This window comes from Hyaena hyaena, unplaced genomic scaffold, assembly GCF_003009895.1.
Source record: "Hyaena hyaena isolate Hyena2069 unplaced genomic scaffold, ASM300989v1 scaffold_369, whole genome shotgun sequence".
NCBI classification, from domain to species: domain Eukaryota; kingdom Metazoa; phylum Chordata; class Mammalia; order Carnivora; family Hyaenidae; genus Hyaena; species Hyaena hyaena.
In genome coordinates, this window is record NW_024081000.1 from 1,578,742 (window position 1) to 1,603,089 (window position 24,348).

The 24,348-nt window shown below is 40.3% G+C and overlaps 1 protein-coding gene across 1 annotated transcript in view; it reads right to left on the reverse strand.

Annotated features, from left to right (window-relative positions):
- Positions 1 to 13,253: 13,253 nt before the first annotated feature.
- The window catches only part of SLC28A3 (solute carrier family 28 member 3), a 49,399-nt gene continuing 38,304 nt past the window's right edge, over positions 13,254 to 24,348 (reverse strand). Inside the window, exons 12-18 of the mRNA XM_039250398.1 lie at positions 22,944 to 23,074; positions 21,636 to 21,804; positions 21,058 to 21,255; positions 15,946 to 16,027; positions 14,919 to 15,017; positions 14,548 to 14,668; positions 13,254 to 13,702 (exon numbers count right to left, since the gene is read on the reverse strand). Of these exons, the coding sequence (XP_039106329.1) occupies positions 13,576 to 13,702; positions 14,548 to 14,668; positions 14,919 to 15,017; positions 15,946 to 16,027; positions 21,058 to 21,255; positions 21,636 to 21,804; positions 22,944 to 23,074 (927 nt within the window). The 3' untranslated portion in view covers positions 13,254 to 13,575. The remainder of the gene's footprint in view (positions 13,703 to 14,547; positions 14,669 to 14,918; positions 15,018 to 15,945; positions 16,028 to 21,057; positions 21,256 to 21,635; positions 21,805 to 22,943; positions 23,075 to 24,348) is intronic.

A 24,348-nucleotide genomic window follows, 5' to 3' on the forward strand; every position in this document is an offset into this window, starting at 1 on the left:
CAGGGTGTCTGCTCCAGGCTCTGACTTCTCCCTCTGCAATTTCCTGGGTGCAAAGTTCTTTGGACTCTAGGAATTGGGGACCTGAGAGAGATAGGGAGGGGGAGAGATTGGCAGATATGAGCTATTGGTGGCAGATGTGTGTAAATTGGAGCTGTCAGCTGGACCCGCAGGAAATAGGAAGTATGAGTCTTAGGGGAAGAGAGTGCATCACATTCATGAAGACAGCTTGAAATTTAGACCAGGAGGGGAATTCCAAGTTTTTCAGTATGTGAAATATCCAGACACAAGGAAAATCAATCATCCTTCACCTTTGGGTGTTTGTAGGGGGTTATGGTAAAATTAGGACTAGAAGGAGAGAGGGATGGGGTAGTTGGGTGGCTCAGTTAAGTGTCAACTCTTGATTTCCACTCAGGTCATGATTTCATGGTTCAGCTCATAGGTTCCAGGTCCCTGTTGAGCTCTGTGCTGACAGCACAGAACTTGTTTGTAACTCTCTCTTTCTGCCCCTTTTCTGCTCGTGTTCCCTCTCAAAATAAATAAATACAAATTTTTTTAAAAAGGAAGGAGGAATGGCAGCCTTGGGTTTTTCCCGACATCTGCCAACATTTTACCATACATTTTTTTTTAAACATACATCAAACTTTCCCTCAATCAGCAGATCTTATTCTGGAGGATAGCTTTGATTTTAATATTATGATTATTATTTCCTCCTTTCTTTTCTTCCAGTCCTGGTTTTATTCCACTCCCTTCATATGTTCTCATCCACCCAAAGCCATCATCTTTAACAATTACAATAAGAACAGGGTGATAACAATAACAAGAACTACCATTTATTGAACATGTACAGTAAGCACAGCACTAGCTACTTTTCTTATATTACCATCTCATTATTTGTCAGAATGGGTAAGAGGTAAAATTGTCCCTCTTAATGACAGTAAATGGAGTCTCAGAGATAAGTGGCTAAACTAGAATTTGAGCTAGAATTCAAATATGGTCTTCTCGTACATTCTGCATTTGTCAGTCCAGTTTCAAGTGGGAATAACAGCCTTGAGATTCCTTTGAAACTGAATTAGTGAAAAATTCGCTAAGATCGTCTCAAACCTAGTAACAAGGTCATCGATAATATCATTTTCCACATGTAAAGGAGTCTTTAGTACAGAGTATAATGGAAAAGCGAATATTTAGACTACTGTTACTTACAGACCCTCTGGATATCTGCCTTTCTTTGCATGAGAGCAAAGTAGGCAATATTTTTCTTTCTCATCATCATTGCTGAAATTCACTGAGTTTTTCTACGGGCCAAACATTCCACAATCAAAAAAAAATTAATGTTTATTTATTTTTGAGAGAGAGACACAGACTGTGAGTGGGGGAGGGTCAGAGAGAGAGGGAGACACAGAATCCAAAGCAGGCTTCAGGATCTGGGCTGTCAGCACATAACCTGACACGGGGCTTGAACCCACAAACAGGGAGATCAGACCTGAGCCGAAGTCGTAAGCTTAACCGATTGAGCCACCCATGTGCCCCCACATTAATTTAATTCTTAAGGCTAATTCTCTAGATTAGGTATTATAATCTCTGTTTTTGAGATTGTAAGAGAGGGAAAGATCTTTTCCTTTACTCTGTTAGTCTCTGTGGCTGAAGTCCATGAATTAAACTTAAAAAAGATAGATTAACAAGAGAAACAGTTAATTTCCCATGAAGAGGGGGGATTCAGAAGAAAGAAGTGAAAACCTGGAAAGTGGTTAGACCTGGGATTATACCATTTTAACAGAGTGCCCAATTGTGAAAGAAGTAGACAAAGGAAGGGGGCAAATTGTGGGAAGTAAACTGGCAGTAAAATAATGTATTTCTAGGGGCAGTGAATTATGGGAGTGTAAATATACAGGGAACTAATAGAGGAAAAACATTTTTCAGTAAGATTTGTTACACAGACTTAAGTGGGTGTCTTCCCCTTTGATAAGAGCCGTCTTCAGTGATTGAGTCTTGTACCTCTTCTGGTGAGAGAGACACAGAGAGAGACAGAGAGAGAGAGATACCTTTACAAATGGTAATTAATGCCCTGCTTTTAGAGAGCAATGGGGAGGGCAGAGACCTAATTGCTTTCAGCTCAAAACAGTCCTTATACTAAACTGGCATCTTTAGGGGTAGCATACTTTGACCCCCTTCAAGATCAAACAATTGATCCTCACTGGAATAAATAGATCAATGGAACTGAACAGATAGTTCACTTATACCTCAATACATGGAGGTTCGTTATATGATAAAAGTAGCATCTCAAACGGAGAATATGAACATTTTTACTATCATTTTTTAAAGTTTATTTCTTTATTTTGAGAGAGAGAGAGAGAGAGAGAGAGAGAGAGAATGAGTGGGGGAGGGGCAGAGAAGAAGGTGGCAGAGGATCTGAAGCAGGTTCCAGGCTCTCTGCTGTCAGAGAACCCAATGTGGGGCTCGAACTCACAACCCTGAGATCAGGAGTCACATGCTCTTCCGACTGAGCTAAGCAGGTGCCCTGGGACAAGGTTTTGCCTGGCAAAGAAGTACCATAAAAAAGCAAAAATACAAATGACAATATTGGGGAAATATTTGCAATTCATATCACAGACAATGGTTATGCTCTCTGATTGATAAAAAGCACTAAAAAAATGTCTGAGGAAAAGAAACTTACCCAATAGAGAAACGGATGAAGGAAAGGAATGGACTATTTCTAGAAGAAGTGCAAATGGCTCTTAAACACTCAGGAAGATACTCAGCCTCATTTAACAAGAGAAATGTAAATTAAGACAACACTGAGTTGCCATTTTCTTTGCATTGTGCAAAAATCCAAATGTTTAATAAAGTACTGCATTGTATTTGGCTGGTGAGAAGATCGATCAGGTTATTCTCCATGGAGGCCATTTTGTCAGCATCTTTCAGAATTTTAAATGTACATGCCCTAAGTTTCAGCAATTCCATTTCTAGAGATTTCTCCTACAAGTACACTGTATTAAGTGACACATGTAGATCCTAATTACTGCAGCTTTTTTTTTCTTGCAAAATATGGGATACAACATAAATAGAAGGCTATTAAATAAATTATAGTAAAACTGTATGATATGTACAAAAGAAGGAAATCTCTATGTAGTAATTTAGAAAGAGCCCTAGAATATACATATTTTTAATTTTTAAAGGATTTTTAAAAGTTTATTTATTTATTTTGAGAGAAAGAGAGCATGAGTGAGGGGCAGAGACAGATTCCAAGCAGGCTCCATTGTCAGCACAGAGCCTGTTGTGGGGCTCGAGCCCATGAACTGTGAGATCATGACCTGAGCTGAAATCAAGAATTGGATGCTCAATCGACTGAGTGCCTGCTTAGAATATATTATTAAGTGAAAAAGAGCTAGGTACAGAACAGTGTGCATAGTGTGCTGTCATTTGTGAATCATGAGTACAGGGAGTTGACCTCTCTCCCAGCAATGGAGAATCCATGGGTGCTCTCTTGGGCACGTTGAAGACACAGAACACACAATTCTGGATTCTGCTTTTGCTGGTGAAATTGCTGGTCCTCCCTTAACTGGGTGAACAGACCCAGATCCTCAGGGACCCGTGCAATGCTCACCCTTCCCCCTCACCATCAGCATGCCTGTATCCAACTGTGTCGGCCAGATCCATGCTTTTTGATTCTTCATAGACTAAGACTTCTTTCTCCTGAACGGGGGTCTAAGGATTGTTGGCAGTTAGCATTCACATTTACTTTTGTTTTATTCATACCCGATTAGTCTGTGCTGGCATTATAGAAGCCCAGTGAAGAAATAGAGAGAAATGACTTTCACTTACAAATTTGGAAGTAGAGTATTCATCTTTAATCAGATAAAGATAAGTTGGTATATCATGTACCAAGGGTTTTTACAAAGTGGGTACTACTGATCAATGTATGAAATCCCAACAAGCCCAGGCTTGCTTTCATGTTTCAACTACCTTATCGATTGCTAGCATAATCTGGGATTTTGATTACAGGTAGACCAGCTTTGTATGGAAGATATACTGTCCATCAAAGATTGATCATTTGGCCTTGCCTTGAGGCTTAGCAGAAGATGGGAAGCATTCTTTCTATTGGGAGATAAATCTCCATGTGTCCGTAGCATTTCTGTATGTCTTGCTAGGCAGTCATTGTGAATTTGTGCCAAGATTTGACTACAAGAATGTTTACTGCAAATGTGTTACTAATCATAAAACATGGGAAACATCCACTATGGCCAATTGGAGATACATTAAATTATGGTACAATCATATAATGGACTGTTCTTCAGCTATTTAAAAATGACGAGGTAGAGGAATAGTTCAAAACATGCAAAACTGTCCATGACATATTAAAGGGAGAAAAGCTGCCCTCAAAATAAATCACAATAGTGATCTCATTTCAAAAGTATCACACACACACACACACACACACACACACACAGAATGTCTATATACCACGGATTGTTATTAGCACTTATTATATTTTTGTGATATGGGTGAAGTTTTTATTTTTTCTTAAGATTATGAATATTTTTCCAAAACAAATATGACTGATTACTTTTGCAATAAAGCATCTAATAAAAGCTACTATGAGAAAGAAATTGGGCAAAGATGCCTGTGAATGCCTTTTCTGATTCAGCTGCTACGTGTGATGTGGGAACCCACACCCAGAACCTGAATCCCTGCTTTGAACTTCTCGGCCCATGAGGGTACTGGCCAGTTGCTGGGGAAACTCTCTGGATCTCTCTGCCCTATTCCTTGCTATTGATGTGTGGAAAATGTCTGTGCTGTCCACCTGAGCAGACACTTGTAAAAACTTCTAATCTGAATAAAATATCCACCCACCCCCACCTCAAGCATATTCCTGGTATTCCTGGTAAGCGGGAGGAGAAAACGTTTAAGAAATTTATTTTATTTTCAGGTCACCTAGATGACAAGCCCCCTGCCAATTTCAGGTGGAATTTCATTGAATTTTTTCTTAATGCATCGGTAGCTTTTGAGAAAGAACTTTCTTGAGTGTCCAGCTGCAGTTTTCTGGGAGCACATGGTGCCTGTTTGAGAACCTTGGAGTCCGTTGCTATGGAAACAATAATCAAGTCAGATTGTCACAGGAGGACCTCTCCTGAATCCCCAAGAACATGTTGTTTCCCTCCACTTGGTTCCGTTTGGTCTAAGCAGACACAGAAACCTTCACTTTCTGGATAACCTGTTTCCATGGCCAGACATTGACGAATGGATGGTCAAAGAGAGCAAATAATTCTTAACTGTTTGTGATATCCTTTTCAGAAGGGTCAGGCTGTATTTTGATGGGTGAATTCTAATGAGAAATAGAGCCTTTGTGTTACACATGTGCTTTTAAGAGCTGACCAACCTTTCTCATCAGTGGGATTAAATTTATTATAGCTCCTAAGTAACAAAAATGTCAGCTAATGGATGCTTCCATAATTTGCAAGCTGCAGGAGCCAAAATCTGCTATGGTATGGTCAGAGTTCACCTTGCATTGTCATGAAGCTTTCCTACTGCACTTCCAAGCTATGAGGCATTTTTTACATTTCATGTATATATACATACATACATTTTTGTATTTTCTAAAGATTACTAAAGTTTACCAATTTTTTTTAAAGTTTATTTTTGAGAGAGAGAGAGAACACAAGCAGGGGAGGGGCAGAAAGAAAGAGAGGCAGAGAGAATCCCAAACAGGCTTCACACTGTCAGCATACAGCCCTACGTGGGACTCAAACTTAACAACTGTAAGATCATGACTTGAGCTGACATCAAGGGTCAGACGCTTAACCAACTGAGCCACCCAGGCACCCCTCACATATATTTTTAATTCATATTCCTGCACTATAGTCCTATGAGGTCAAATGCTAATGTAACTTTTACTTTTATTTAAGACTTAGAAAAGCCGAGTGAGTTTTCTCAAAATGCAGTACAGTGAATGTGCCACTATGTAGTGTAGCATCAAGCAAACCAACACTTTCTTCAGCCAAGAGTGAACTCTTGGTGCTCTAGCTTCTCTGTTATTCCCTTTTGAGGCTCCATCATCACTGATTTTCTGGTTTGTGACCTAAAGCCAACCATCTTGAAAATCCCTGTGAAGAATAACATATAGGTAAAAAGACTCAGCAAGATTATGAGGGGAAAAAGGGCGATAAGAAGCAAACAAACTCCCATGTGGCTAAACAATGCCTTATTCCAATTTATATTCCCTAAGCTTAAAGTCTTTTGAAACACCTAAGAATGTGTGGCAAATAGGAGTTTTTTTTCAATAATGTGTTTTCTGCAAAAACTGAAAATAACCTAAATATCCATCAGGAGCAGACTAGATGGATAAATAGTGGCACATTCATACAATGGAATGATACTTAACAATAAAACAGGGTGGCCCACTAGATAAAGCTAAAATACCTTATGCTGAAGTGAGAAACAAATGGTCATTTGCTGTGTGATTCCATTTATATGAAGTTCTATCTAAGCTGTTTATCTGAACCAATCTTGGGAGAGGGGAAAGAAAATTTGGCTTTTCTGGGAGGGAGAGCGGTGGTGAGGAGGAGAGTGGCAGGGAAGGGGTACCAGGGAACTTTCTGAAATGATGAAAACATGCTCCATCCTGATTGGGATGATAGCCACATGGGTGCATCCATTTGTCAAAACTCATCAAGCTGTACACTTAGAATCTGTGCATTTACTGTATATATGTTATGTTATATATATATATGTATATATATGTATATGTATATATATATATGTATGTTATAGCCTTTCTCAGGGAGACATTCTTCTAAGTGCTTTACATGACTTAACTCATTTACTTCTCACAAAAAATATGAGGGGGCAGATAGGTTTATTTGCATTTTATAGATGGGGAAAATGAGGCATAGTGAGGTCCTATAAGTTTCTAAGGTAATGGAACTTGTGTCCGGGCCAGGGTGTGAACCCTGGCAGTTGAGCTCCAGAGGTGGATTCTTAGTTGCTGAAACAAACTCCCTCCCATTCCTGTCAGCAGGAGCAACTCACTTTTTGTTTTCCATTTTCGATAGGAGCATTTCCAAATCCAATAGCAGAACAATTGCTCATTTAGACACAAGGAATCTGGCTATTTAAAATATACCTATTTATGTTGGGGTTTAGGATTTTTTAAAATTTGCTAAATTTATTTATTTATTTTTGGTTGAAGCAGGGATTAGGATACTATTAATGATTTCATTTAGCTTCAACATAGGAAACATTATTGAACAGCAGACTGGCCTTACAGGTTATCAGAAAGCCTAGGCTCCTGAATTTGACTTGCTAATCATTGTATAACACAGTGTTACAAGACAAGAAAAACAGATGTGCCTGGTGTCCAACAAACAGAATGTGAACATGATTCAGGCATTGGGCTTGAAAGAAGACTCATACACTTCAGTTTGTTATAACTTGCTATAGTTTATCATAAAGAGAAAAATTAGCATGACACCGAAGTGTTAACTGTGGCTAACTATGGGGACTAGATAGAGGTGGGAAGGTTTCCAATTTCTCAGTTACACACTTGCATACCACTTGCAATTTTTATTACAAGTACGAATTTTTGATGAGATTTTTCAAAGTTTTTAAAAGTGATCCAAATAAGGTTTCCTGGTTATGTGAAGGTCAGCCATTTTGCTGACCTTTGTCATTGTTTATTCAAGGCATAAGAAAATGTCTGCTAGGTGCTAGGTACTGGAGATACATAGGAATTGATAGTCTAGTGGTCAGACAGACATATGAGCAAACAATTATGGAGTGAGGTAGATAGTCTGCCGTTGAAGAGATTTAGATTAGACCAGGGAATACTGTTCCCAGCTTGGCTCTTATCCATAATAATCAATGGGTTTGGTGGCTCTAATGTGACTGGGGTAGGGGGTGGCTAGAAGAGATGGAAGCATTTCTGAATGACCTAGGATTCTACAACCCTCTTATTTTATGGAAATTACTGGAAGCATGCCCAGCACATGGCAGATGTAGGGCTGATTCTGCCTGTTAACATTGCTTGCAAGACATCGGTTTTTCCCTAATCTTGGTTTCTCATGGGAACGTAGTTGGTTGTCCATTGCCAGAGGGCTATATTTTGAGGCTGTCACTTAAATGCTTTTCTCTGTTCCATGATTACAGGCTGTAACCCTATGATTGGAAGCTTGTCCTCCCATCTTGCAAAAGGCATAATCTGTAAAAGGGGCTGGTGTGGTACACATTCATTATTTACTTTCTAGAGTCCCTTGCAATGAAAATGCCAACTAGTCCACTAATGACCGATGTTGAAATTAATCACTCTACATCCAGAGGTCAATCACATTGCCTTTGTAATATAAAAGAAAACATAATTATCATAAGCTTATGCTGTCTTTAGATCCAGAAAAAGAACGGCTAAGTGAATACTTTCCTTCCTGCCTGAGCTTAAAACATTTTTTAAAATTAAGTAACAGGTTGTAAAAACTAGCTTTTCTCAGGACCATATGGTTTATTAGCACCATATGGTGCACCTGTACCAGACATTTCTTCAGTCCTGTGCTCCTGCCTGTTTAAAATGTGAATGATTGCCTTCCCTTCCCTGCCTGCAGTACACTTAGTGATCCTTCCTGGCTCACTGTGTCCTTCAATACCTTCTTTACAAGCAGGACTGATTTGGGAATTGTTCTGTAATTGGAAGTCGGCCTCACTGGGCAAGTATACACCTTAAGCCCTTCACAGTGGCCCACCAGCCTAATTAAACCACAGAAATATTAAAGCAATGAGTTGGGAGCATTTGCAAAAAGAATGCATGTTAGTAATCTGGGTAGTTACAGAGACCTTCTCACTCAGACTTCACTGCTCAGATGTGCTGATTTTACCAATGGAATAAAAAAAAAAAAAAATCAAAGAAAATTCTCCATACCCCATGACTACAATCTATTCTTTGCTGGAACTGTATGGCCTCTTCAGGGTCAGAGAATTTGTTTATAACCAAACAATCTCTCTGGATTGGTGAGAGAAATGCCATTTCTGGCCCCCTCTCTTTATGCAAACCAATGGAAAACGAGAATAAGCAGCAGAAAAGCAAACTTTCATTTTCATTAAAATTAGGAAATCCTCATATCTGGACCTGTAATACTGTGTTTTAAAAAGGGCTTTCAGGGGCGCCTGGGTGGCTCAGTCGGTTAAGCGTCCGACTTCGGCTCAGGTCATGATCTCACTGCTCATGGGTTCGCGTCCCACCCGCACTGGGCTCTGTGCTGACAGCTCAGGGCCTGGAGCTTCCTTCAGATTCTGTGTCTCCTTCTCTCTCTACTCCTCCCCCACTCACACTCTGTCTCTATCTCTCTCTCAAATATAAATAAAAACAGTTGGAAAAAAAGTGCTTCCAGATTAGTGAAAATTGTATTGGTGTGAAGATAGACACAGAAAAGTCTGGGGAGTTCAAACTCTCATAGGCAGACTAGATAGAGTGTAGAATTCTTCAAAATAGATGTCACAGCCTTGTCTTAAAAGAAGCTTGGGGTGCAGAGGTTCACAGCAACATGCTGTCAGCATTCAGTGATCTCAGACAACTGAATGCATGTATAGGAAGCACACAGATGCCCGGCCTTTGCTATCTTAGAGGATTATGGGTAGTTCAGTGTAGGACAAACCAGTGGGAATAAACAGCTCTCTAGTTTTTATGTTTGCTAAAGAAGAGTGGAGACATTGGGGCGCCTGGGTGGCTTAGTCGGTTAAGCGTCCGACTTTCGCTTAGGTCATGATCTCGCGGTTCGTGGGTTCGAGCCCCACATCGGGCTCTTTGCTGACTGCCAGCTCAGAGCCTGGAGCCTATTTCAGAGTCTGTATCTCCCTCTCTCTGACCCTCCCCTGCTCACGCTGTCTCTCTCTCTCCTAGAAATAAATAAAAATATTTAAAAATATATATTAAAAAAAAAAAGAAGAGTGGAGACATCACTATGTACCAAAAATTCCATGAAGTGGTTTCACTGGGAGGAGGGAAATTAACAACCAGTCCCAAGCCATTGAACACATACAGGGGATTCATAATGTTTCTGGACGCAACAAGTCCAAAATGGTCACCAGCTCATTTGTCTGGTCCATACCCTTCCTATTCTTTCTCATATGACTCAGGAATAATATGCCCTCCTCAATTCAAGGGTGGAAAGTATTAACCGAGAAATCAGCATGGGATTTATGTGAATATGTCACATCTGAAAAGAAATATCACACATATATACAGAAGTAGGTGAATAAAACACATTGGAAAGATTATATCACAAAGCAGATAAAAATCAAGACAACATATTTCTCCAAGAAGCAATCTGACAACATACATTAATACCAAATATATACGTGCACTTCAGAGCACCTAGAAAACCACCTTAGAGAATTGCACTGTCCAATATGGTAGCTACTAATAATTGAATTGTGGAACTATTTCATATGTGGAACTGACGAACTAAAACTTTACTTTCAAAACTGATACTCATTTCAGTTATTGGAAAGCTTTTAAGTGTGTTTAGAACAATTTGAGTGTATGCATTTCCTTTTCAACTGTAAATTTTATGAAATCCAAATACAGATCAAGTATTGCCAATGAAAGTATAGTGTCTTAGTATATGCTTTAAGTATATATATATACTAGATTTTATATATAGTATATATATATACACTAGATTTTATATATAGTATATATATATACACTAGATTTTATATATAGTATATATATATACTAGATTTTATATATAGAATATATATATACTAGATTTTATATACAGTATATATAGTATATATATAGTATATATATACTAGATTTTAAAGGCTTAGTTCAATAAAAAGAATATAAAATAATTCATTAAAATGATAGTATCATGGGTATATTGGGTCAAATACATTATTAAAATTAATTTTACCAGTTTCTTTGTACATTTTTAAAGTGGCGACTAGAAAATTTTAAGTCATACGTGATTTCCATTGTATTTCTATCAGATAGCACTACCATATAGAAGAAAACCACTAGTATGTGAAGTAAGTGGGCAGGTACTATTCAAAGTAGCCCCAAAACCAAACCAAACCCCCAAAAGTGGATGCTTGTCCTGAGAGGAATGGTTAATACAGATACATAATATATCATTAAATATTATGAAGCCTTTATAAAAAATAATTAATATTTTGCCAGTGGACTTGAATATTCACAAAATATTGTTATAGCAGAAAAGTAAACTGTAGAACAATGTGAGGAATTCCATCCAGTATGGTAAAATCTTCAGTGATAGATATGTTTATAAAATATGACCTGAACATGAAAAGAAAGTACAGAAAGCTATATGTTAGGTTATCTAACCGGGGTTACCCATATGTGGTAGGCCAGAGACAGGGAAGAGGAGGGAAGGAGAAAGAAAATAAGGTATTTAACTCCCTCCCTCTCCCAGTATATATATTATCCCATTTACACACACACACACACACACACACACACACACGTGGGAAGGGAAGGCTAGAGATAGAACTATATATAATGACTTGGTAGGAATGTCCAAGGTATACTGATAAGTGAAAAGAAGTTGAAAGTGATACATAGTAGACTCATTCCAGCTGTTAAGAAGCAACAACTCCTCCACACTCTTACGTGTGTTTGAAGAAAGGTCTGTGTGTGTTTGCCACTCTTTATTACAAATGGATATTATGCTGTGCAATTGAAAAAAGAAGAAAACTTACTACATACTACATCATGGGCTTTCATGAAGGTTGACACAAAGAACACAGAGAACAGAGGGAAAAGACATGTAAATATGGCTTCCTAAAATAAAGTCTAAATTTTGAAAGGGCACATGAGTTCCAAGAAAAAGTTGATACAAATGATCAATACAAATTCTTTACATGAGGTAAAGAATCCTTTCAGGGCACCTGGGTGGCTCAGTCAGTTTAGTGTCTGACTTTGCCTGAGGTCATGAACTCGTGGTTTGTGGTTTGAGGCCCTGTATTGGGCTCTGTGCTGACAGCTAAGAGCCTGGAGCCGGCTTCAGATTCTGTGTCTCCCTCTCCTTCTGCCAACCCTCTCTCACCTTTTTCTCTCTCTCTCTCAAAACAAATAAACATTAAAAATTTTAAGAATCCTTTGGGTATTTAATTTCATCCTTCACTACTACTGCCACACACACACACACACACACACACACAACCCAACTATTTACATATATGTTTCAAAAAATTGTGCATGAACAAGAAAGAAAGCATAAATAAAATAAATTACTTCAGGTATTCCCAAATTCTTTCTGTAGTTTTTCTTTCTCATGAATCAGCTTTTGGCTGTCATTGGTATTTGTGTTTTCTCACACAATGTGGTCTTTGAGCTATTAAGAGAATTGACAATGAGCATTCCATTAAAGAGCACCCTGCCATGGTCTCTGGATCCTTCTTCTGACACACATCAAATCTCAGAAACCATGAAGGTTCTTCTCTGATACCCAGTAAGCAACTTAGATGCTGATGCTTTTCTGGTCAATGGAAGTATCGGTGGAAGGGTTTCAGATCTCAACCAGGAAGTATTCTTCTTCCTCAAATGGTCCTTAACTGACCTTCTGAGTGAAAAGTAGTGCCATTTTCCAGTGTTGTCACCAGGAACATAACCAAATTTATGCATGAGTAGGCTTTCAGTTACACCCTATAACATGTTGACACATTGAAGAGAGACATGGATATCATACATCCATGTAGTATATCATGTTGTTTCTTGAAAATACTTACTATATCTCCCTAGGATGGGATAATTCACCTGTAACCATTGACATGGTGCTTGTCATATGATTAACTTCAAGTAATGGAAGTGAAGGCTCCTTCCTAGCAGAAAATTTAAAGGCCACCTTTCCTCCCCTGTCCCAACATACCCCACATAGTGGCTGCTCCTTTAGCCTGGGTCCTGGAAATGAAATCCAGCCAAAATTGACCCCCCAGAAGCATATGGTGTGAGGGGAAAGATAAATTTGTAAGTCACCATGGGATTTGGCTTATTTGTTATTACAGCATAGTTAGGGGGTAAGCAGACTGGTCTAACCCTCTAAGCACACAGGATTTAAAACCTGGTTTCAGAATGGTCTAAATCTTCTCCTGGAGGACTCTTGATTTCTGTAGGACTTCTTAGGGCAGGCAATGAGTGGGTGGTAAACAATTCTCCATGTGAGAGTCAAGGTCCAGGCGAATGCAGTGACCTTCCCTGAGATGTTTGAGAAGTGAGCCCCTCTGGGTGTGGCTGAACTGTAGTCTCATTGTTGTGAGCCATCGTTTATACATGTATTCTGGTAAAGCGATCATAAAATTCTAGGGTCAGAAAACATCTCTGGGACTGGAGCCAACAGCTCCTCTTGAGACATCATGGTGGTTCCACTCAGTGGGGAAGGGTGTGGGGAAGGGAGGGTAGGTATGAGAGGAGGATGGTGCTGGAGAGCTGCAGTGTTCACTCCTGTTTTTCTTCTTTCCAACTAAAGCCGATTCCATGATGGGTATATCAATCCGCGAAGAACAGTTTTTCTTTTCCTCCTCTAAGTAGAAAAATCAGCATCTGTACCTAGAGTTCTGTTGGAGAAGTAGCTGAACTCAAAATGCATTAGGGATCCAACTGCAGTTCAGTGTTGGTGGGCTCAGCAACATGCAGCAACCCCTTAGAGAAGTCAAGCTGTGGTTTCCTCCTGGGATGATGTCACCAGGACCATTGACAATAGTGCTGGTGGGAAATAGAATAAAATAGTTGAGTTTCGAGGACAGATGCAGTAGATGAGCAGGAGATGACACATGAAACAGCATAGGGCAGGAAGATGATTTCTTCCCTCATATTCAGGTTAGGGTGGATTAAGGACCAGAAGCACTAGAGAATTCATTCTTGACTCTCAAACCCTATTTGGTCTCTAGGACTCCCCCTAGTTCTTCCAGAATAAACAAAGAATCAATCCTCATAAAACACCTGAACCTTAAGAAGGGCAGATAGGGTAGGGATACTTGTTTTGCAGAAAGAAACTATAGAGGGTGGGAGTGGCCAGTATGGGTCACTGGTGGGCCGTCATGCACTGTAGCCCAACACCATCACTATCACCATGTCGTCAGGACGGCCTGCACTGCTCGATCCCCTTGAAAGAGAGGCAGTACCAGTAAACTACTAGTTAAGGGCATAGGCTCTGCGGGCCAATAGACCTAAATTTTATATCTTGATTGTGCTTACATTCATTTTACTTGGGAAAGTGGTATAGTCTTCTCCAGGCCTGATTTTATCAAACACTAAAAAGAGCAATAGTTCCTAGCATATGCTGTGGTTTCAAGGTTTCAGAGAGAAAATTCATACAAAGTGCCTATCCCAAAGCTAGGGGTATAAGAAATGCTTGCACAGCACTAGCTAATATTATAGCTCTCAGTCTTAGCTGAGAGAAGTCAAAATGAAAGGTGGGTTAGAATTGCTACACACGTTCTCATTTTTAAACAGAGTTATCACATTATAAAAAGAAGTGGATTGCATCTTTAGGCCTAATGTGTCTATGAATAATGGATATGCAGACATTATAATCAAGAATACACTACCTGTTCAATAAGCTTTGACAACAAGATACCACCTCGGTTGTGTTTGCAGGTGAACCGGAGTTGAAGGCATTCTCCAATATGAGATGGCAGTTGATGTCTACAGGGGTGCTGGAGAGTATCCCTGGAAGTGAAAAAGTGCCATCTATTTTATTAATTAACGTTGCTGAGCCTTCCTTCTGTTCTTAGCTTTTCCACCATGCTCTGCACATTTCACTTGACAATATGCTCAACAGCAGCTCTGCCTCGAAGCTTTCTGCAGTGGCATATGCTGCACATTTGGGTTGGAGCCCCCTCACTCCCCCCCACCCCCCGCCAGAAGCTGCCATTCTGTGGGTTTGGGGAGATAGGACACAGAGGATAGCAGGTGGTACCTGCAATGCAGGCTGTCATGAAGCAAGCAACGGTCCCGGCAATCAGAGCTCTCACTGCCCCCGAGGCGATATCGCGTTTTCTGCAAGGAGCCATGGATGCTGGCGAACATGGAAAGAGGAGATTAATGTTGAGATCGTTGATTAGAATTCCAAATTCCCAGCCTCTGAGAACTGTTGTGGGGCTGGGCATGTCAGGTCAGGGACTTTTCCTTTTTTTCCAAATTAGCTGGGAAAATCAAGATTCAAGAGCATAATGATGAGCTGCATGTCTAGAGAAGTTCTCTGGCATGGGAGGAAGGGAAGAAACTTGTTCACACCAGAAGGCCCAGAGGGTTCCATTTTTTTTTAAGTTTATTTATTTTTGAGAGAGAGAAAGAGGGAGAGAGGAAAGAGGGTGCAGAGAGAGAGAGAGGGAGAGAAAGAATCCCAACTAGGCTCTGGGCTGTCAGTGCACAAGCCCTACACGGGCCTTGAACTCAAACCATGACATCATGACCTGAGCCAAAAGCAAGAGTTGGATACTCAACAAACTAAGCTACCCAGGCACCCCAGAGTCTTCCATTTTCTACAGAAGAAACAAGTCCTAAGTTTTATCCTAAGTTTCACCACAGTGTATGGAAAGCACGCAAGGCCAATGGGTTTCAAGGAAAGACCCAAATATCTGCAACTCATTGTCACCATCTACTTCTATGCAGACATCACTAATTAATCACAGCAGTTTCCCACTTCCATTGGGCCTCAGAATCCTTCTCCAGGTGGCCATTAGAAATCTACTGGAATTGGCATGCAGAGTGGAACCTATGTGTCATCCCTGGGTGGAGAAGCAGGGACAGATTCTTCCCAAGCTTAGCTTGGATATACATGGGAAAAGTATACTGCAGAGCAGGGTTTAACAAGTAGACCCCAAAGGATTTACTCCTGTCCCAGGGCCTTTATTCCCCTGACACAAATAATGATAAAAAGCAAGATGGAGATTGAAAGTATGTTTATGTTACATATATTGTTGAAGAATATTCTTTTTACTTACTGAGTCCGCCGATCACTATTCCTAGGGAACCAAAATTAGCAAAGCCACAGAGAGCATAAGTGGCAATTGTCTCAGAACGAATCTGTAAATAAGCATAAACATATAGATGTGTACACATGGTATGACCCTGCTTAGTAAATCTGACATCCTAACCAGGCATCCTTTTCTGACTATGGAATCAATATTGATGAATAAATATACAGTGTATGATGTCAGACACCTGTTGGTTGGTAGACTCTTTTTTTCCATTGCCCCTTGAAGTTTGAGAGAGGAAAAGGGGCTGTGTGAATTTGGAGACTCTCTACAAAGGAGTTGGAATTGGTAGTCTGGCCTGTACAAATTCTACTTCTGTCCAATGATAATTTTTTTTAAGTTTGTTTATTTAGTTTGAGAGAAAGGTCAAGAGAGCACAGAAGGGGCAGAGAAAGGGAGAGAGAGAGGATTCCAAGCAGGCTCTGCACCATCAGCACAGTTGCAGGGCTCAAGCTCATGAACCGTTAAGATCATGACCGGAGCCGAAGTCAGAATCTTAACTGACTGAGCCATCCAGGTGTCCCTGATGATAACTTCTAATATTCAATATGACCTGGCCACCTGCTATAATGTGCCAGGCACAGCACTAGCTACTGAAGATATAAAATTGGTCCCAGAAAATACTCACATTGGTTTGTTTGACAAAGGACTTATTTAGAATGTATAAAGAGCTGTTGTTATTTATTTATTTATTTTGAGAGAGAGAGAGAGAGAGAGCATGAGTGGGATAGGGGAAGAGAGAGAGGGAGAGAGAATTCCAAGTAGGCTCTGCACTGGCAGCACAGAGTCCAATGTGGGATTTGAACTCATGAACCTGAGCCAAGATCAAGAGTCAGACATTCAACCAGCTGAGCCACCCAGGTACCCCAAGCTGTTATAATTTAATGAGAAGATAAGCACCCAATAAAAAAAACAGTTTAGGCAAAAGACATGTAAAAGGCCAAAAGCACGAGAAGATGTTTGACATCATTAGTTACCAGGGAAATGCAAATCAAAACAATAAGATACCACTACACATCCACTAAAATGGCTTAAAAAATTGGACAAATCGAAGTGTTGATGGGGATGTGGAACAATTGGAATTCTTGTGCATTGTTGGTGGGAATGTAAACGGACAACAGCCTATTTATAAAACACAAACATACCGGCAGTTTCTTATCAAGTTAATAGGCATAGCTTGTATGACCCAGCAGTAACACTTTTTGGAACTTTCCCAGGAGAAATAAAAACATATGTCCACAAGAAGATTGTACGTGAGTGTTTATGGCTGCTGTATTCATAGCAGCTTCAAGCTGGAAGCAACACAAATGTCCTTCAACAGACAAATGGATCAATAAATTATGGATATCCATAAGATAGAATACTACTCTGCAGCAGGAAAGAAAATAATGGATGTGTGCAACAACACAAAGCTAGTCCATTTGTATAAAATTTTATAAGCAAAAGTAATTGAGAGTGAAAGAAGGGTCAGGCTGTATGGGAATGATGGGGTGGGTGGAGGTATTGTTGACTGCAACTGACCAGGAGAGACAATTTCTAGGTGTGATAGCAATGTTCTGTATTTCACTGTGGTTGTGTTTACACTGGTCAAAACTTGTATATACACCAAAGAAGGGCCTTTTTTTGGTATGTGAATTATACTTCTGTGAAAAGGAGTTGTATTAATAAAAAGAAAACTCACAGATATCTTAGGAGTTCCTTTCATTCTGGCTGTGGTAGTGTGCTTGCCTTTCTTTGGTCCTCAGCTCTAACCATCCCATAGGAATATTAGGTGCCCATTTAGAAGTAGAAGAATGAATGAGTCCTTTCACAGGGCAGTAGGAAGATGGAAGGTGAATTTGTAGAAGCGTGAACATAACCCTCTGGCTCTGCTCTGACAGCCAGGAGGTGCTGCTCAGGACAGATCATTCTTTCTCAGGTTGAGGGACTGTGACCACAGGACGCTCAAGAAGATTCAGTGGACCAGAAGCTCACCCAATCTGGCAAAGGCACCCACACAATTGGGGCAATAATTTTCTTTTCCAAAATCCTGAAAAATCTATGATTTTGTTTAAAAAAAAAAACAGACCAGGAAAATGCTACATTGAAAAGTAGTGGTGCCTTTTTATCCCCCACAACGAACTCGAGTTTCTAAAGCTTATATTCAAGACTCAAGTGGTCATGGTACATTTTTTGTTGATTATAAGGACGCTCTTCTCTTTCGTGGTTTCTGAGAATGCCTTTGTTGAAATTTTCAATCAGAGTGCATATTGCAGGCAGGAAAAAAAATATTTCAAGTATTTGAGCAGTCTGCTGTTTCTGGAAAAGCTCATCGTCATTCCCTGCTCTCTCTAGTGCTTTTCATTTGGTTCAATGGGCTTCAAAAACAGGCAGACTTATTAAGAGACTGTGGGGAGGGAGATGGCACAAAGTGCTTGAGATTCTGCTTTCCTCTTTTTGGGGATTTGTGGGAAGGGGATACACAGATGTGGTCATGTAGGGCTTTCAAATAAGATGAAAAGGGGCCTGAAATGATTCCACTTTGCCTTTCCCCATAAATGTGCAAGATTACATGATGGAAAGAGCTGCCCTTGGAAAGTAATGATGCATCATACACTTCTCCTTGTGCATGAGCAGAGATGCCATATGTACAAGGACAGTCATTGCATTACTTCCAATGGCAGAAAATTGATAACAGTGTCCATCAACAAGGGACTGGTTAAATTAAATAATGGTGTGTTCATACCATAGAATACTATTTCACAGACACTGATGGGGAAAGGGATCCAAGATAGGCTATTCTGGGTGAAGTTTAAGAACAATGAGCGTTATATGGTTTCAGGGAGAAGAGCTGAGTGGCAGAGATATAGGGGGTGACTTACTTTCTCTCTCACCTTTTTGTGCCTTTTGAATTCTGTATGATGGTATGTATAAGTTAAGTGTAAACAAACAAACATGCAAAGTATTACTTTTATTCTAGGAAAGAAAAGACAACGAGGTAAGGAAGAGCTCACTCTATGGATGACGCATTACATACACATTCTGACCTGGACCACACTGGGTTTTGCCTCAGAGACCCAGATCTTATGCTTCAGTCATGTGGTGCCTTTTCCAGGAGATGCTCTGACAGCCCCACCACTTGTTGGTTGGTAAACAAAAACCACAGGGACTCATCCCTGTTTTGTCGACTGGAAATAAGAAATAGGAGAAAACAAAATGTTCTTGCCATTATGACTTGACAGTAGCAGAAGCTATTGGGTTCCTGTCTCCGGATCTCTTCTGTGGGTTGGCCTCTGGTGGGGTTCACCCACAACCAAAATCAGCCTTAATGTGGTGTCTCTGTTCTCTTAATAACTGGCATGCTGGGATGGTGAGCTTGCTTAGCTCATGAACAAAACTACTTTCTCCTGGCAACTGGCAATTGGGGATGGAAAGCAATTCACTTCATTTAGCCTATTGTTTACTTTTGGCAGGGAAGGAAACTGGTTTGTGGCAGCATCCAAACAATGAAGACATTCCGCCAAGCTGCACTGCACGGCCAGTTAAAGAACAGACATTAGAGAAACAGGAGAGCTACGGAGCCACTGTTAACAGATGTGCAGGTTAAATGTCCCAGATCATAACATACCAATCAGTACTCCTTGGGACCAGGCTGTTACATTTGTGTAGTATGTGGGAGTAAATTTGCATGTTTGGTCTCCTTTGCTGGGAGAGATGGTAGTGTTGTTTGGTGGTAGGCCATTTCAGGTAGACTTGGGCAACATGCTTTTCCTCCCCTTTCCTTTTAAAGCTGAATACGTGCCTCGAACATTAATGACAAGTGGCTTGTTTCTTTTTATTTTATTATTTTTTTAATGTTTATTTATTTTTGAGAGATAAGAGTGTGAGCAGGGTTGGGGCACATGGGCAGCTTAGTCGGTTAAGCATCCGACTTTCGCTTAGGTCATGATCTCACGGTTCGTGGGTTCAAGCCCCGTGTTGGGCTCTGTGCTGACTGCCAGCTCAGAGCCTGGAGCCTATTTCAGAGTCTGTATCTCCCTCTCTCTCTAACCCTCCCCTGCTCACGCTGTCTCTCTCTCTCTCCTAGAAATAAATAAAAATATTTAAAAAAAAAAAAGAGTGTGAGCAGGGGAGGGGCAGAGAGAGAGGGAGACACAGAACCCAAAATAGGCTCCAGGCTCTGAGCTGTTAGCACAGAGCCCGTTGTGGGACTCAAACCCACAAACTGTGAGATCCTGACCTGAGCCAAAGTCAGACGCTCAACATCCGACTGAGCCACCCAGGCGCTCCACAAGTGGCTTGTTTCCATGAGTAATGGCGGTGATCAGAAACATCCACCATTTCCCTAAGACTTTCCATGTGTGTGACAATTCTGTTCCTCAGGAAAGTAAATGTTGGAAATGTGGCTATAAAATATGACCTAAGTAATTGGTTTACCTGAGTTCCCTTAGCTCTTCCAAGGCCAAGTGGACATGACCGTGTCCTTAGAGCCTGAAGTCCTGACACCATTACAAGATGCTTATCTCTAAAGTTCAGACTGCTCCCCAAGATTTCCTTTTCCCCCATCCACTTGTGTCTCACTATTTCTTTAAGATGTCCAGGTACTGTCTTACATTTGGGCTGTTTCTCAGAGTTCATAGAATTTCAAAAGCTGGAAGGAAGAGACCTTCAAGATGATATGACTATCAGCCCATGAGGGCAGAGGCCTTAGTACTTGTTCCCTTAGTACAGAGCTGCATGCAGATAGAAGGTATATGGCATATATTTGTTGATTGATTGATTCCAGTCCCAGTTCATATGACTCTATGGATCTACAGCTCTCAAATGTAAATGATCACAATAGTAAGAGTTAGCTGTGTTTCTCTACACACACACACACACACACACACACACACACACACACACACACACATTAGTTCAACATCATTGAAGATTATGAGATGCTATGTTCACTATGAGCCCATTAGATCAGGGATTTTTGGTCTTTTTTGTCCTCTGATGTATCCCTAAGGACCTGTCCTGATACACAGAGGCACCAATGACTGCTTGAGAAGTGTATGTAATGAAGAGGTATATTAAGAAATCAAAGTATTTACTCACCGACATATATTGCTGCACACCATTCACAAACTTGGGCCCAGCCTCTTTTCTTAAATTGATCAATTTTGAGAGGTGCTCATAAGCCACAAATTCATTGAAAAATGTCTTATAGCCTATGAGTTTGGCAACCATAAAGCTGTCTTGCCAGTCCACTCCCATCATGAAGGAAAAGGGCATGAAGATGTAGGAGCATATTATCTACAAAACCCAAAAATAGATATTTTATTAGAATGGTGATTTGCTTCTGGTTCTTCTGCCTCATGCTTGTGATAAGATCTTTTTCTACCCCCCATCCCCACCTTGTGTCTCCTTTAAGCACTGAAATCCCTTCACATTGTCTGACCTATCTCCATCCATTAGGAGTCAAGGTTGGTATTGGTAGCCTGGATTCCTGGCATGAGGTCAGGAGAGAATGGCTCTATTTTGGGGGAAGGAAGGGGATAGCAGATACATGATAAGTGTGTGCATTATTTAAGAGTATACTATAGGTTGTTAGGGAAGGCTATTCACAAACCTATTTTATTTTTAGACAAAGATAGGCAGAAACAAAATGGAGGAGAGACATGATAGAATTATACCTCAAAACTCAGCTGTGGGTAGTCAAACATGTTTCCAAACCAGGATAGGGCTGCATTCATAAAAGACAACAGGGCCAGGAAGGCAATCAAGTTCACAGCTATGTTTGCCACCAGGGAGATGGATGAAGATGCTCCCTGTGTTGCGGCTTCTAGAAGGTTCCTTGAATCACTTTATAAAAAACAGCAATTCCAGAATTACCCAGGTGTTGTCAGTGGATGGACATCACAGGTGTAGAAATGGCACAATCAGAGCTCATTTGTTTGGAGAGACAAACTCTCAGGCTCATGCCTCGGTCAAAATACTCTCCTAAATGCCATGAAATCATGATGGCATTTTTAAATCCTGAATGTAGGTGATGGGTATATGGGTGTCTAACTGTTATACTACTCTGTTAATGGGGGTATTTATAGTTAACATTTTGCAAAAAGATAAAAATATTATAGGCTTTAAAAATTATATTAAGGTAGCTAACAGAAAACATTTATAAAATCTTCACAGTATAAGAACTAAGAATTCAAGGAAGGCCTGAATATCTATCACCTCATTTAAGAAATGGAACATCACCCCTTCTTCCTTAATCTCATCCTCTTCTCTTTAATCTCCGAAGTCCCTGGTTCCCTAGAAGTTACTCATCATTCCCCTTCTTTTTATTTTTCCTACATGATTTTATGCCTAAATAATATGTTGTGTAGATTTACATATTGGCTACCTTTAGAAGTGGAATCACACATATTCCATACATGTATTCTTTGACAATTTGTTTTTCACTCATGGTCATGACTATCCCTACACACAGACAAGGAATGAATCTCAGCAACATGTTCATTGATGGCTTCTATTATTTAATTAAATTCTTTTGACTATCCTAAATCACTTTGTCTTTTTCACCCTTTTTTCTTTCTTTCACAAAAGGCAAAAGAGAATGAATTGAAGAGGGGTTAAAGATACCTATACCACGTCTTCATTCTCCCTATTGTATAAGAAACTTCCAGAAATGGTTGTCCCGTGTCTTCCTAATGGTCTTAAGTCAAGGCTCACTAAACATATATATTTAAAATGAAATATCTACATTGAACAATTAAGAAAATGTATTGACATCAAATATTTGGGAAGTTTTTCAAGTATTGAAAAGAGATTTTTTTGGAAGTCTAGTGAAGTCTAATAGTCACTGCGAAATTAAATTCACTCTAATACCATAATTCACTGTGCTATCCGATGATCAACTTTTAGCTGTATTTTGAATTTGGACCCTCTCCCCCCCGCCAACTCCCCAGCTTGTATAAAGTAGATGAATATGTCCCACTTACCCACTTTCCATTTTCATGGCATTCTGGAGGGTTATTTTAGGTGTTTCTGTCTCAGGCCAAAACAGTTTAGCCACAGCCAATGATGCAGGTGCGGACATGACCGAAGCAGTTAACAAGTGGGAAGGCGAAACCTGTGATTTCAGGAGAAAGGAGACCAACTGAGGTTGAGTCTTTGTGATGTGTTCAGAATGAAAATGGCCCAAAAGCCTTACAAGAGAAGAGAAGAAATTGAGCCTATGCCAGAAAAGCATTTCTTTGGAGGCTTGGAAACACTCAGTGAGCCAAGTCAGCACCACCTTGAGAGTAAGAGGGAGAAGGGAGGAATTTGTGTTAATTGACCACATCCTTTGGGAAGAAACACAAAACCAAAAGTCAATCATTTCGGAGGAGAATTAATACTGTGTTGTAAGATCTTTCAAAGAAGCTTCCACTACCTCTCTTTTGACCTTCTGAATGTTCAAATAGTCCCTAAAGCCCATTTTTCATTACATCATCAATTTAGATAGGGGAAGTATATGAGGATACAGGCATCGACATACCCTTCTCTGTCTTCCTTTTGCTTTCCTGAAATCCTTGATGCCTTTATATCGTATTCATTTATCCAGAGTCCATTTAATCTGTATTTGTTTCCCTCACTGTAAACCTACTTAAACTCTTTTCCCTTTCTTCCCCATATCCTTATTTTGTTTCTAGATTCTCTTCCTTGTATTTTCATAATTCTAGAATCCATACCTCCCTCCCCACTACTATCCCATCCCGCACATTTTTGCAGGCAGCATTCCTACGGTGGTGGCAGAGCAGACCATCCGGAGATCCAGTCGAACTACTCTTCTAAGGTCTCTTTCGCCCTCTCTCTCTCCCCTCTCCCTGTTGGTTGGTTCTCTGAGGGCTAGATGAAGTGGAAGGATAAAGCTCTATCTTGTGAGAACTACTAGTCACCTGGGTCACCCAGCTGCGTGTTCTTCCATTTCTCCGCTGGGGGGTTGCTTCTATGTGTGGCTTATAAGTTCTGTGCTTGGGGCACATGCATCAGTTATGTTCTGCAGCCCTGTGCCACAGACCACCGGCTCTCAGACTGGCTCTCAATAAAAAAAAAATATTGATGTCTAGGTCTCATCTTAAGAGATTCTGGTTTAATTACTCTGGGGCATGGGCCTGGACATCATAAAAGTTTTTATGATGGTTTTTTAAAAGTTCCCAGATGGTTCTAATGTGCAGAAAGGTTTGAGAACCACTGCTCTAGGCCACAGGTCAGAAAACTTTCTCTATGCAGGGCCAGAGAGTGAAGATTTTTGGCTTTTTCAGGCCACAACTACTCAACTCTGTAGCATAAAAGCTGCTGAAGAGAAGTGAATAGAAATAGCTGGTTTCCTGCCAAACTTTAGTTACCAAAAAGGGGAGCAAC